Source organism: Schistocerca serialis, chromosome 9, assembly GCF_023864345.2.
Source record: "Schistocerca serialis cubense isolate TAMUIC-IGC-003099 chromosome 9, iqSchSeri2.2, whole genome shotgun sequence".
Classification (NCBI taxonomy): Eukaryota; Metazoa; Arthropoda; class Insecta; order Orthoptera; family Acrididae; genus Schistocerca; species Schistocerca serialis.
This window is the reverse complement of record NC_064646.1, coordinates 508,375,771-508,391,762: the sequence shown is the minus strand read 5'-3', so window position 1 is coordinate 508,391,762 and position 15,992 is coordinate 508,375,771. Positions and strand designations below refer to the sequence as shown.

Here is a 15,992-nt window from a genome sequence, read left to right as displayed (position 1 = left end):
AGTCAAAGCACAAAATCTCCGTCTTTGTTGAACTGGGCTGGACCCTCCACTTGCAGAAATAGTTTCCCTGAGCAGCCAAATCATTTGTTTCAACATTCTCTGTTTTCTTAATTTCCTTGTGTTGTGCAGCTAGTGCCCACTCATTAGAGTATCAAAATTTTCGAGATGTTGTTGCAGGTGTATCTGCAATACAAATGCTAAAGAGGCGAGGAGCTAAGACGGACCCTTGAAGAAGGCCATTATTCCACTTTATTTGCTTGCTCCACTTACTTCCAATAATCACTGATGATGTTGTGGTGTACAGGAAGGTGTCGAAATTGAATGACTGTAGGAAGATAGAAGATGACTCAGACAAAATTTCTTCTTGGTGTGATGAATGGCTGCTAGCTTCACATGTACAAAATGTAAATTACTGCAAATCAGTAGGAAAAACAAACCCACAATATCCGAAGACAGCGTCTATAGTGTGCTGCTTGACACAGTACAGTCGATTAAATGTCTAGCGATATGAAATGGTCGAATTCGGCTTATTGGGAGGATTTTAGGAAAGTACTGCTGAAAACCCTTCTGGCTTTGTCCATCGAAGAAAATCCTGTATAATTCTTAACCAAATGAAGATGAACCATTGCAAATGTGCGGAGTCATTGTATAAAAGGAAACCAAATACGCCTACAAAGAGCGACTGTGGATCAGAAAGGCAGACAATCCAGCATATACGGGACACTCTGAAGATTACCCAAATGCAACTGACATTGCTGCAAGGTGGTAATATTTTTCCACAAAGGATACCACACAACAAAAAACACTAGTACGACACACTCTTGAGTACTGCCAATGTTTGGGATGCAGACCAGGTAGGATTAAGGGGCTACATTCAGTGGCGGGCTGCTACATTTATTACCAGTAGGTTCGAACAACACGCAATTATTATGGAGATGCTTCGCTAATTCCTCTGAGAATCACTGGAAGGAAAGCGACGTTCTTTTCGAGGAAAACTATTGATAACATTTAAATATTGAGCATTTGAAGCTGATTGCAGAACGATTCTATTGCCGTCAAAGTACATGTAGTGTAAGTTCCACGAAGATAAGAGAAACTAGGTCTTGCATAGAAGGATATAGACAATTGTTTTCTCCTTGTTCTATTTCCAAGTGACACAGGAAAGGAAATGTCTAGCAGCGGTTTGCAGAGTTCGGATGTAGGCGTAGGTTAATTAATTAATTAACAAGTGTGACTCTAAAAAACATGGGTGCTGTAACTCACAAAAATGATATTCATCAAACTATAAATTAAACAATGGTCACTATAAAGCTCTCTTTGTTATAAGTCCCTAAAGGCTTGAGGTTATACACAGACTGCATACATAACAAAGGACAGTTACTTTTATGAAGTATTAACACGGGTTACAATATAATTAAAGCACAAGCACCTTGATAAACGTCGAATAATGCACAATGCACCTGGAGTGAAACATTTGGGGATGCAACTAAGTTCGCAGAAGATTGCTGGTTGTTAATCAAGAAGGAAGGAAAGAAAGAAGCACATAAAGAATCGCACATGCATCTACTGCCTTGACTGAGCGCATGTTGAGCCTGCAATAACGAGGGGCGTTCAATAAGTAATGTAACAGTTTTTTTCTGAAAGCATGTTGGTTTTATTCAGGATTCCAATACGCCATCTTATTCCCCACTCTTATAGCTACAACAGCCCATTTTTCCATACAATCTCCGTTCAATGCGATGGCCTCGTGCCACCTTACAGGGGGCTGTATGCCCGCCTGGCGCCACTCCGCTGGTCGACAACGGAGCGAACGTCTTGCTGCATCAGTAGTCTCCCCGCTATCCACGTGTATCCCGCACTGGCCCAGACAATTCCCCGCAGATGGTCATCCTTCGCTCTTGATGGTCTCCTGGTAGGCTACGAGGAACTCAGCAGGCACACACCTTTGATTTCGCCAACGGGTGGACGAGTGAGCTACCAACAGAGACCTCCAGCTGAGCAGCGAGGTGTTGATTGTGCTCCGTTGATTACGTCGAATGAGAGTGTCTGCAAGTTCCAAAATTTCAGGAGTCACTGCTACGTGCGGCCGGCCGGCACGCGGGAAATCGAACAGATCTGCGGGATCTTCTTTCGATAGTGACACATGTCTAACTCAACTACTCACCGTACTTTTGTTCACTTCCAGGTCTGCGTACACATTCTAGAAGTACCGGTGAATATCTGCGATGATCTGGTTTCCTGCCAAAATAAATTCAGTGACAGTTCCATTGTTGGAACGCATCTCGTTACAGACGCCATTTTCAAGGTAACGTACGTATAGCTGTACCACCTATTGGAACTTCATGGTGCTATAGAGGCTGAAGCGGGAATACTCCACGATGTGCCACAGCGTATTGTGCATTTTCTCGACGGAAATTGGCCGCAAAAAAGTTTTTCATTTCTTACTGAATGCCCTTCACATTAACATATGTTACTATTTAATTGAAGCCTTAACAACTTGGGAAAGATTGTATAATGAATCTCGAGTGAGAAAATTAGAACCAGCACAACATTTGGGGTGCAACTAGGCTCTTAGAAGCCGCACAGTGATTGCTAATCTTTAATCAAGAAAGATGCAAATGACAACAGAAACAAATTGCCCATGTACCTACTTGACTGAACTAATGTTGAGCCTGCAATTAATAATAAACGTACTTGGAATAAAAATGTGAAGGTCCTGGCATTATTGAGAACACTCGCCTCCTACAATCCGGCTTGTGAACACAGCTGCTGTTTACCGTACAGGGCTGCCAGTGGCTGCTGTGGTGGCTGTGGAACCCACCCGCCTTGCATCGAAGCCTGGTCTCCCCCAGGGCCCGAGGTCGAAGTCCGTCTGTCTGACGAAAATTCCCCTGTCGTGTTTCGTACGGAACTGTTCTACAGAGCGCTCCGGCAAGAAGGGAATTTTTACTCTCACTTTGTGAATGTGAGCTTCGATTTTGATCGCCAATGACAGTTGTTCTTCTGAGAGCCGCCCAATGAGATATGTTCTAATAAGCCAGCGGTCTCCATCGCATACTCGATTTTAATATATTTAACCAGCGGTGGGGAATTTCAGTGCTGCAGCTCGGAAACAGTCAGTGTCTGAGTACCACTATCTGTCCAGCGAGAAAGGCCTCCCCACGCATGCACTGGTCAAGCGCGTTCTCTCACTCCAGAATTTATTTATATTAACCAATGGTACGTGCCCTTACAGTTTCTTACCAAAAAATTATCAACCTAAGTCAGCCACGCCCGCAAGCATAAAGTTGCGGGATGGCTTCTTCTCATTCCATCTCTTAGAACTGACCTCTAAAGTGTCCCCGGCCCAGCGGTTCCCAGAATGGAGGACAACTGCAGGGTGCACTTCTTCACAGTCCTGCACACTCCGTAGCTTCTAAGCAATGGGAAAGAGTCGCTGTGCATTCCTGGCGCTGGCGGAAATGTCACACTGAAAACAATCCTTTACTTCTCAATGTGCTGCAAACACTGTTGCCATCCGACGAGGCGCAGGCTGCGCCTGATAGGCAGACCTCTGGTCACACGCAGCGCCTCTGCGCCTGGCACCTCGCCGCCTCCTCGGCAGTGGCGGCTTCTACACCTTTTGCAGGACTCGTAGTCTTGCGGGACTAATGGCTCGACGCTGACCCTCCCATATCTGCTCTGTGAGACTTCGCTCAACTTGCGTTCAATCAGACTCTCAACTACTCGTTTAAGAAATCATCCATTAGAAGAAAATCATAAAGATTTTTAGTAGTTAGATATGACAGTCACTGCCATTGACTTTATGAATTCTCTTACTTTTATTTCTCAACGGAAAAAAATTTTAATTTGGTGGATTTATACATTTAATGGAGTCTGATTATGACGTGTGGCAGTTTGGTAGAAATGGTTGAGTATCAATTATCTTTCTTCTATTACAGTCGATGATCTCAAAAACTGTCATCAGTTTATCGTTTTCGGTCCATAGAGACCAACCTGAAATCTATTTAAATCGTACGATGCCCTTTATTTATTTTTTATGTACGAGTCTATTCAGGTGCCGTCAAAACTATTGCTCAAGAGAGTTGAAGAACAGGTAGAAACGACAGTAGGCGACTACCAAGCGGGATTCAGGAAAGGAAGAGGCTGTATAGAACAGATATTTATCCTGAAGCAGCTGAAAGAACATAGGGCCTTAAAAAACAAAAAGACAGTAATAACCTTCGTGGACTTCACAAAGGCATATGACTCCATCGACAGACAGACTCTTGTTAGGATCCTGAAGAACAGAGGACTTGATGGAACTACACAAGAACTATTAAAAGAAATTCCGACAGACACAAAAGCAAGGTTGAAATTCAGAGGAGCACTATCAGAAGAATTTGAGATCAAGACTGGTGTTAAACAGGGACATGGATTGTCACCATTGTTGTTCAGTATAGCACTGGACGAAGTGATCAGGCACTGGAGAGCAATAAACGAGGAAATGGGAATACCAAAGACCCATGTGGGGGACAAAAAGGACAACAGGGCTCAAGTGGACTGCCTAGCCTTTGCAGACGACATAGTAATAGTAAGTGAGACGGAAGAAGACGCAAAGACACAAGTAAGGTAGCCAGAAAGGTGGGGCTGAGGATCGCCTACAACAAGACAAAGACATTGAATACCACTGCAGACTGGCAAACACCGGAAGGCACTGTGCAAATGGTAGACAAATTTAAATATCTGGGAGAATTTATAACAGGAAGGAACAGGAGCAAGGAGGGAATAACAGAGAGGATAAAGAAGATGAGGTCAGCCTTCTGCATGACGAGAGACATATATAACAAAAAGAATATATCCACAGAGGCAAAGTTACGCCACTACAAGGCAACGGTGAGGAATGCAGTATTATATGCTGCTGAGACGATGACACTAGGAAGAAATGGGGCAGAACAACTAGAGAAAGAAGAGAGAAAACCACTGAAAAAAATACTATGTCCCAAAAGAGGCGGATGCGAAGACCTGGGGAAGAATTGCACTGGAACATGAACAATATCTGGGGAAATCAGACAAAAGGGCAAGGTTTGCTGGACATGTAATTAGGATGAGTATGAACAGAATGACGAAGAGAGTGTGGGAAACAACAGGGAGGGCAAGGGGAAAGACAGGAACCAAGTGGGTTGTTGAACTTCGGAAGGACTGGTTGGAATTGGGGATCAAGGTCGAAGGAAAGGAAAATTGGCGGAACAAATATACACCGACCAATATGCCGGAGATCAATGACAGAGAAGAATACAGAAAAAGATTAGAGTGTCACCAGTGGAGCCGACAGGAGAAACAGAAACTGAAGATCTAGGAAGAAGAGCGGGAGAGAAGAAGAGAAAAAATGAAGAGGTTCTGGGAGAAGAAGAGGAAAATGCAGTCCACGTAGGGGCTACCCGTGGTCCTACAGAGGCCGTGACGTAAGAAGAAGAAGAACAAGAGTCTGTTCAGAAAATTCCGGAACTTTGTCCACAAAACTTTTCTACGTTCACCTTTTACTTATTGTGACTGGTCTCTTTCGAAATATTCTCCTCCACAATTGATACACCGCTCCAATGCCGTCCCCAACTATCCACGCAATCTTGGTACGCTTCTTGCTGTATCGCGTGAAGCGCCGTCTGCTAGTTTTCTTTCATCTCGTCTGTCGTTGTAAATCTTCGTTCTTTCATCGGGGTTTTCAACTTTGGAAATAAAAGACAGACCACAGGGGTCAGGTGCGAGAGTACGAAGGATGAGGCAGCACAGTGATTTCGTTGTCTGTGCAACAGCCACGCACAACAGGGACGAATATGCGGATGCGTTGTGGTGATGCGAGATCCATGAATTCTCTCGCCACATTTCAGGCCGTTTTCTTTTCTCTCAAGAGTCGCAACACGTCCCGAGAGTATCATCGATCAACACTTTGTTCCTGTGGCACGAATTCATGATTAACTAATCCTTCAGCGCCAAAGAAAATTATGAGCATGACTTTGACATTTGATTTGACCTGACGAGCTTTTTTTGGTTTTAGGAAACCTTTTCAGATCGATTGTGAAGCTGAACCTTGGTCTCAACATCATAACCGACGTCTCGTCATCAGTTAAGATTCTCTTAAGGAGCATTTCGATCACATTTACGCCATCTGGAAACTCTTGATAGATTGCGAGGCGAAGGTTTTTCTAGTCCTGATTTATGAGCAGGCCGCGCGGAGTAGCCGGGCAGTCTAGGGCGCCTTGTCACGGTCCGTGCGGCTTCTCCTGTCCTAGGTTCGAGTCCTCCCTCCGGCATGGGTGTGTGCGTTGTCCACACAGTAAGCTATTTTAAGTTAGATTAAGTAGTGTGTAGGCTTAGGGACCGATGACCTCAATAGTTTGGTCTCATAAGACCTTACCACAAATTTCCAAAATTTAATGAGCCGTGAGACGAACTTGGTGCCAACATGAGACTTTTCAAGATGTTATGTCAGGATATCACATGACGCAACTGAAATGTTGCATTCTTCTGCAGTCTCCCGGACAGTCAGTATTCGAAGGAATGCACAGTTTCGTTGACTTACCTGCACGAGCGTCGTCGGTTGACGCCGGATGGCGTCCTGAACAAGGATTATCTTTAACTTCCGTCCACCCATTTTTAAACCGTGTGAGCCGTTCGAAACACCGAGTACGGCTTAATGACCCATCACCATAGGCTTCCTGCATCATTTGGCGTGTCTCTCTAGTTTCACGCGCAGTTCAATGCAGAAGCGTGGCTGTTCTAACTCTGCCACCTCGATATTCGCAAACGGTGTGACACAACGTACCACTCAGTACGGAATACAGAATAACCAACAGACATTCAACACAGAAACTGCCGGAACTTAAACACAAAACACAGAGGTGAGCAGGGATGCCAACCGCATTTCTCTCCAACTCACCACTGCCACGAAATTACGAATGTTCCGGAATTTTTTGAACGGACCTCATACATAAATCATATGACGGACAGGGTGAGTAGCAATTTGCGGCTGTTTGCTAATGGCGCCGTGGTGTACGGGAACGTGTCGTCGTTGAGTAAGTGAAGGAATATACAAAATGAGTTAGACAAAATTTGTACTTGTATCATAAATGGCAGCTTGCTCTGAGTGTACAAAAGCGTAGCTTACTACGGCTGAGCGGGAAACAGTCTTGCAACGGCCGAATAAAGCATTAGTTGGGTGCAGCTTGACACAGTCGTTTCGATTAAACATTTAGGCCTAAAGCTGCAGAGCGATATGAAATGGTGTGAACAGAATCAACACGTCAGGTTGGCGTTAGGGAAGGCGAATGCTGGATTTCGTTTTATTGGGAGAACGGGAAAGTTTAGCTCATCTTACTTAATAGTGGATATTTTTGTTCACTAGACGTAAGCAACAAGAAGTAAAGGAAGGGTGATGTATTTTTGTTACGCAGTTTAATGAAACCACGAAAATGTAAATCACGATGGAAGGACGGAATTTGAACGGCTCTCGACTGCAGGTCCAGCCAGCTTGTTCGTTGAGGTGAAAAAGATGTGTGTCATCTCGAAGCTCTTTCTGGTGAGAAAACTGATGATCTGAAATGATGATGATACTAACGAAAATGACAACGATAATGAATTGTCGGGGTCTTAGGTTCTTCGTCCACTTCACAAAACACTTTGCCGTATAAAACTAGTCATCTATTGCTATATCATAGCATACGGAAGGATAAATGCACAGATCAACCATGTCCTTAAAAAACCTGTTGGTTTGCGGGTGCGGACATGGAGCCCGATGGCATCCTCGCTGTCTTGCATTTGGTTCGCATCTGGCAAATTTGGTGACCAAGGAATCAGTGTGAGTCCACGATCATGCTACTCAAATCACTGTAGCCCATTGCGAGCGGTTGACAGGGAAACTTGTCGTGCTGCAAGATGCCACCACCGTTGGTGAGGACGGCGGCTGTGAAGGAACGCAGGTGGTGTGAACATTCTCCACGATGTCCGCAGCCGCCATGCTGCCTTCCATTGCTGCCACAATTCCACCTGACGCTCAGGCGAGTGTCCCTGACAAAGTAATGCTGCCGCCACAGGTGTGAGTCTCTGGAGCGGTGAATTTTTCCGAGCAGCCGTGCACCCAAATGACGGCCGCAACCGAAAACCGCCACCCAACTTGCTGACAAGAAACGTGACTCATCCGACCGGACGACACGTTTACACTGAGCAGCGGTACGTTCTTGATGGTCCAGTGTACAGTGTAATCATAACTGACGATGTCGTCGAGTCAACATGTGAGGAAATAGAGAACGTTTACTGCGGCGCCCCATGTGCGCTGGACGGCGTACTCTGAATCGCTTGCGTCTGCTCCAGCACTGCAGTCTGTCGTCAGATCTGGCAGAGATCGCCGTTTATCCTGCATATTGTTGGATGAGGCGCTCTTTAAACAACCACACCTCATGCAATGAGACGCCAACTGAAGAGCCCACCAGAGGCGCTCACAGTGTGAACACGTCTGCACTCTGACTGTGGAATTGTAAGTTAAAGTTTACAACGTAACATAACAAAGTTGCTGGCACTTAAATCGCAAATACATTGAACAGTAAAAATATTATTATCACTTACCCACCGTTACACTGGATGCACCCCGGTGGCATTGCGGCTACGTGACACGGTAGCAAAAGTATGTAAAGCGGGGCATACACGGACGGCGGATCAACCTAGCAAAGATATGGACTGAAAATGGGGCAATGTCGTAAGATAAGCGACTTTAACAAAGGGCGGATAATTATTACGCAGAGCCTATGAAAGGGTATCTCGAAAACGGCGAAGCTAGTCGAATGTTCTCGTGCTACTGTCGCAAGCCTCTGCGGAAAGGGGTAGAAGGCCATCAAACTACCACTAAATGCTTGGACGTCCACGACTCTTCACGGAACGTGGGATTCCGAGGCTTGGCTGCTCTATAAAGTAGTATAGATAATGATCTGTGGCATATCCGCCGAACGAGCAAAATACTGGTTCAGGTACAAGTGTTTCGGAGCACGCTGTTCGTAGTACATTGTACATTGTTGAACGTGGAGCTCCGCACCAGAAAACCCTACGTTTTCACATGTTGACCCAACGACATCGTTAGTTACGATCACAGTGGGCACAGGCCTATCAGGAAATGGAAAAGCGTCTGCTCTTCGGGTGAATCACAGTTTGCTACACTGGATCGATGGTCGTCTCCACAGACACTGTCATCGAGGCAACGTGCAGCGCGCCATGGACGCAGACTGGTGAGAGCAGTATTTTGCTATGGGAATCATTCTCCTGCGTCCCTTCATTCTTGTTGTCTTGCCCGACGACGATGCCACATTTTGGCAGTATAATCGTTCGTGCCTCGGTGTCATAACCGCGCTACAGTTGTTTGAGGAGCTTTATAGTGAACTCACGTTGATGTCTCGGCAGGCAAATTCGCCTGATATAAATCCTATGGAACCCACCTGGGTCGCTATCGGGTACCATCCCCGCGTACGCAAATCGGCGGCCCGTTAAGTGAATTACAGGCCTGTGCGTGGACATATAAAGGCACAATTCTCCACAAACCTAAGAACAGAATGTAATACGCATAATCAGCGATGTATTTCGTTCCAAAGATGGACAGAAAAGCTATTAAGCAGGTGATCAAAATGTTTTGGCTAATCAGTGTACAAGATTACCAGTATTCGCAACATAATAATCTCAAAGTGAAAACTATTAATAAATTATGTAACTGCTGGTGTAGATACCCTAGACGTACAATAGAAGTGGGACGGATGACGCCCGCCTGCAGAATCGATCAGCAAGTAGAAAACTGCACAGTTGTGCTCCCTTGCTCCCTACGAGGTTGGGAAGCAGTTGTAGTGCCAGTGCGTCACATTCCCTCACCTGCACGGTTGACTACTGCGGGTTTGCCATTGGTGCACGTGAGCTCGCTGTAACACATCTCCCCAACTCGTCCCGCACGTGCTCGGCAGGATTCATGTCAGCGGGGATGTTCGTGCCAGTCCGGTCGTTCCAATAGCTTCTCCATCTGCGCTGTTCGGTGCGGTCGCTCACTGTCATCCATAGAAATGAAGTCAGGGCCGAAGGTTCCCTTGAAAAAAAGCACATGGGTAAGAAGTACAGAGTCACAATAACTTTAACCGGTGAGTGTACCGTGTTCAAAGACTTGAAGGCCATTACAACCACACAACATTTCGCCACCCCAATACCGTAACACCTGGTCCACCAAAACGATCATCATCTACAGTGATGGCCGTACCCTCATAAGGCGAGATGTGGAAACACGTATTGCACCCGGAAGCATGGTCGAACATGATAGTTTTGGAGGTTTAGGTGTTATGCTGTCTGGAGGCATAACGTGCCATGTGCGTACTGACCTCCAATCCTTTGAACGTCCTCAACATTGTCATACTGAACTTCTTCAGTACTTGCTCATTAGTTAGTTAATTGACACATCTAATCTTCAGCATTGTTCTGTAGCCACTAATAGTGATAACTTATAATAATAATAATAATAATGTTGATAACAGCAATAATGACAATGGCAGATATAAAAAGAATTTATAGATCTACAAAATCGATGTTTTCTGATATAGCGTGCTCTGGAGAAAATAAATTTGAGGAGACTGTATCAGCTAAGAATGGTGGTACATTAGGAATATCTAGTTGGGAGAAGGAGAGTAACGAGTGCGTACAGAGACAATGGTAATGCTTATTGTTGCTTTAGTAGTATGTCATTAACTATCTTATGAAGCTGGGTATGTTATAGAGTTCTCTGATAATATGCGGGAGGTTACTATACGGTCGGGTTCCTGATACTGACAAGGATATTGAGGGAGTGGCTGATCGGTGGAGAAAAACAGGATTTCGTCTGGCGGGATCGGTTGTTCCTGCTGTGTTGTTAAGATAAGAGCGTTAAAGTCGGGGAAAGGTATCACGGACAGTGTTCGTTGATAAGACAGAAGAGAAGGCAGAGGGTATGGAAATATCCCTGTGCCTCTCTGCACGAAGGTAGGATAACTGCGCACATGATGCTGAAATCTGATTAAAAAGTCGAGCATCACAGATTTAACGACCGCAGGCATTCATAACCAGGTCCAGGAGCCGTGAGCTTTCCTGAGAGAGGCCTTGCAGAATATTATCGCTGTAATCAGTAATTGGAGGTATAATTTTGTAGAAGCTATTTTTTCAGTCTATAGGGAATAGTAGCTACAGGTGAATGACTGTCGAAACATTCACCGATCCACCGATGCAGGTTGGTGGGGGCAGTATTACGGTATGGGGCACGTTCAGGTGGGCTTCGATTCCATGTGTGTGTTAACCATCTGCACTCCTTCGTGGGTGATATTTCCCAGACAGCGATGGCATCTTCCAGCTAGATAATTGTCCGTGGCACAGTACCAGAACCGTACGACAGTATTTTAAGGAATCTCACAGTTAACTCACGCCGACGTCTCACCTTCCAAATTCACCTGATGTGAACGCGATGGAACACTTCGGTGGCCAGCTCCTTAGCCACAAACCGTCGACCTATAGTTTACGGAAACTGCGTGACCTGAGCGTGGACGTCTGGCGCCACGTGTCTTCAGAAAACTACCAAGCGCTTATCTATTCGATGGTACGCAGAACTGCTGTTGTACTGCGTTCCAAATGTGGACCGACAGTGTTATCATGTCTTCGCCCCTCAGTTTACACAATTAACATAATTAAGTTTGATTTTTTTCTGCAATCTGCTGAGCTATAGTGGACAGATATCACTATTGACTAGTACGTGACGTATTGGTCTGACACGTGTGTTGCAGAGGTCGCAAGCGCGCCCCATGGTCGTGGTGGGTACCAGACTCTGGTGACTGGGACCAGAGCGTGGACTCGGACCAGGGCGACACAGACGTCGACTCCGCGGAGTGGTGGGGCGCGGCACACAGCAGCTGACCAGTTCACTGATCTTCTGGTATCGAGCTGACTTAGCCCTCCACGCTTCACATATTTCTACGATCACTCAGTTACTGTAAATAAAACCAATTGAAGAAAATAAAAACATTTTGTTTCATTACACAAAATTGGAAACATTGTTACCATTATTTACCGAAAATGATGTCCAGCAAATCACGACGTGCGAACCCAATGCATTCCACTGCAATATCCAATATTTCATTTCCTTATTCAACTCGTTCGTGAACCTGTACTTTCCACCATGGTAGTGAGGCCTGCTTATCCACGAGGCCATTTTCTACGCTTGCTTCTGAAAAGCACTTCTTTTTATTCTATTGAGGCTCTAATAAATGTTAGCGTACCACAACTGTCTGTAAAGCTCCAATCTGAAATCGTAGTATCTGTGTGAGCGCCCCGCAGTCTGATTTACAATACCGCAATCCTTCCAACAAAAGTTCTGTTGCACGTGTTGCACGCATATTTTTTTTAATTCCATAGAAGGTTGAAGCCAGCCTATTCAATCTTGCATCGTTTGGTACTGGAAATTCCAGGCAGAGGTCATAGGGATAGAACCGGATATGTTCCCAGTTTCGGTAAAAAACTGAACAATAGTCATATGCTGCAAACAAATGCCTTTATTTAGGACGAAGACTTCTTTTACCAAACGTCGTATACGCTACATTCTTACTCATAAATAATCTGTACTTAATCTCGCTTTGTTTTTTAGAATTATTCTTAAGCTCTATGTCAGGTACAAGGATACGTATGTGAAACGGATTTGCCCCATAAAACAACTATTATCGGCTTTACATTGGCTCACGATCGTTGACCAGTCTGTAACTTTACTTGTTTCAGCAGATTGCTCTGGTTTGCTAAACAGCGTGTTTCACAGTGCATGTTACACGTTTCTAGAGGATGTGGAGGGGACTTAGGAGATCAACTTTTACATAGTAATCGATCTCCGGAAACGTCATCCAAAGACACTACAGACCATCAAAGTTAAAGGAGCCGGCTGTGTGTTGTACAGCTCCTAAGGTATGCGTTTTAGAGCCCACTTTTGCTATACATTTTTTCCTTGTTTTGGTCCATATTGCCACCTCTGAAAGTTCCCTACATTACAATCTTAGCAACAACAATACCTGTAGGTGTATTCCACTGTCAGAGGTGTCAGAACGGTTTTCGCTTATCTGTCGGCCTGTTTGTCTCCAATACAGGAAGCCTTACCTGAAATTGTTTCATTTGTCCTTCTCCATCATCCTAGAGAGTTTGTAACATCATCACTGAATCAGCCTGTACATACGTACACTTACAGGTGCCGGGGCCAACAATATTGACATTATAGTGTCGTTAGATGAGGTTTCGAGACATGGATTCCTATGTAAAACATGATCTACTAAGTCCCCTCCATAACCTATAGAAGTGTCTAACATGAGTTGTGAAACACTTTCTATGTTACGTTCACTATACGGACACCACATAACTCCAGCGGAATCGTACCCTTGAACAGCAAATTTGCCTTAGTTTATTACTACAAGCAATACCAACTTCCTCAAGAGCGCGACACTCTTCAAAGTATATTTTGGGTGCCGAAGCATCATTAATAATTAATAAATAATGAATTGTATGCACGTATGTTACAACTTTATTAATTACTACATGCTCATAATGGGACAAACTAAGAAAAGTCTTAGCATATATACCAATCATTTACCCATTCCAGCAAATGTAATGTGCCTATCGCAACAATCTACTTCTTCTCCTGGAGATGCCTTCTTGATGTTCTTTCATCTTGCTTCTCCTATGCACCCTACGGTTTCTAATACTACAAGAGAAAGTTTTGCCACTGAAGTAGCGTGATAAGAAGTAATCGTGAGTGGACGCATCGAACAGAGGATGAGGAGCCTCGATACACATAATGTTTGCTCACTCCGCCGAAGCTGAGTCAGCTGCTGTGCCTCTTTTTCTTTTCCTTTGATTTATTGGCTTCCGAGTAGACACACAGGGCGTAAACGATAACTGTTTATAACGACCGCAGTGACGTAGGGAAAGTCGAGACGAGCAATTTTATGTAAGACGCATGTGGTCTACCACCTAAGCACAGCGCATGCGCACCGCACAGGATTTTTAATATCCTCTCTCCCTCTTCCAAAAGCGGCTTTCGTTGACATTGGTACTTAAACATTTCCTGACAGGGTACACATAGGAAAAGACTTTTAAACTATCTATGCAAATACTAATTAAGTTTCCTATTCGATGTAAATTCAACCCATGAGACAGAACTGGCTGTTCCGCCTCGTTACTTTGTCTCAAAATACCCTATATTCTTTATCATTAGTGACGCCTGTAGCGGAGTCATGGATACGACTGTGTTTGTTTATTTATTTCATGCCGTACGTCTTCTCCAATACTTACTTTGTTGCACTCAGTTATGGTGTGAGTGAGTGTTTCGATAGCGTTTTCGTGATTACAGCAACTGTATGTATTACATAGCAACTCAATTTGTGTGTTCCATCGTCAATACGAGGGTGCGAGGTTTACAATTAAATGTTAGTTTTACGTTGGAAACTAAGAACTTGACCCCCAGGAGAACGTCCATCCGGCGACCGAGGATGCGATAGACCCTTGGAGAGAAGACAACTGGAGACTGATGTATTGAATAGCGACCCAAGTTGTGTGTTCCAAACTCATTACGACGGTGCGAGGGCTACAATTAACTGTCAGTTTTAAGCCGAAAACAAGAAACATGACTCCCAGGAGAACGTCGATCCGGTGACCGTACCCGCTTTAGTCGCTTATAGGGAAGACAGCTGAAGGCTGATATATTCATTCGCGACCCAATTTGTGTGTTCCATCAGTACTACAAGTGTGCGAGGGCTACAGTTGTCAGTTTATCATCAGAAACCAGAAACTTGTCTCCCAGCAGAACGTCCATCCTGTGAACGTGGCTGCGTTAGTCGCTTGGAGACAAGTCGGCTGGAGACTGGTGTATTGAATCGCAACACAATTTGTGTGTTCCATCAGTACAACAAAGATTCGAGGGCTGTAATTAACCGTCAGTTTTGCATCGGAAACAAGAAACATGACTCCCAGCAGAACGTCGATCCGGTGACCGTGCCTGCTTTAATGGCTTGGAGAGAAGTCGGCTGGAGACTGACGTATTGAATCACATTCCAATTTGTGTCTTTCATCGTTAATACGAGGGTGCGAGGGCTACAATTAACTGTCAGTCCTGCATCGATAATACCAAACTTGACTCCCAGGCGAACGTCCATCCAGAGATTGTGACTACGTTGGTCGATTGGAGAGAAGTCGACTGGAGACTTATGTATTGATTCGCGACCCAATTCGTGTGATCCATCCCCATTACGAGGTTGCGAGGGTTTCAATCATGTCATTTTTTGCGACGGAAACACAAAACTTCACTCCTAGGAGAACGTCAATCCGGTGACACTGCCTGCTTTAGCCGCTTGGAGAGAAGTGGGCTGGAGACTGATGTTTAAATCGCGACGCAATTTGTGCGTTCCATCGTCAATACTAGGGTGCGATTGCCACAATTAACTGTCAGATCTCCATAGGGAACAAAAAGCATGACTCCCAGGAGAACGTCCATCCGGTGACTGTGGCTGAGCCGTGTGTACTTCCATCTTTCCACAGCTCGTTTCCTGAGCGTCGTGTGGAGCCAATATTTTTGGTAATCGACAGTGTTTGGGTGCGATCGGGCTCTAGCATCTCGTTGTTGTCTTTTAATGTTTCGTTTCTATTTCGTTTTTCCGCGGTTGTTCAGGGTTGGTCTTTTACGAAGCTCTTTCGTTTGAACTCCCGCCCGTAGTGTACCCACTATCGATTGCGAGTTCTGTCTTTGGTGTACTTAGAAACCGTAGGTTGGTAACACGACCGACTCACGTGATTACTGCAGCAGACTCTTTGGCCTGTACTATTTATAGGCGAGCGCGGTCACGCTGGGGGAGGTTGTCGCGCAGTGGCCTTCGTGTCTGCTCTGGTGACGTCGACATCCTGCCTTCCGCGTACGGGTGTTGTTATCGAACCCGCACTTCTACCCG

General features: G+C 45.0%; 1 protein-coding gene across 1 annotated transcript in view; it reads left to right on the top strand.

The window, feature by feature from the left end:
* The window catches only part of LOC126419817 (uncharacterized), a 104,236-nt gene extending 92,215 nt beyond the window's left edge, over positions 1-12,021 (top strand). The window contains exon 4 of the mRNA XM_050087043.1: positions 11,802-12,021. Coding sequence (XP_049943000.1) covers positions 11,802-11,931 — 130 coding nt within the window. The 3' untranslated portion in view covers positions 11,932-12,021. The remainder of the gene's footprint in view (positions 1-11,801) is intronic.
* The last annotated feature ends 3,971 nt before the right edge of the window (positions 12,022-15,992 follow it).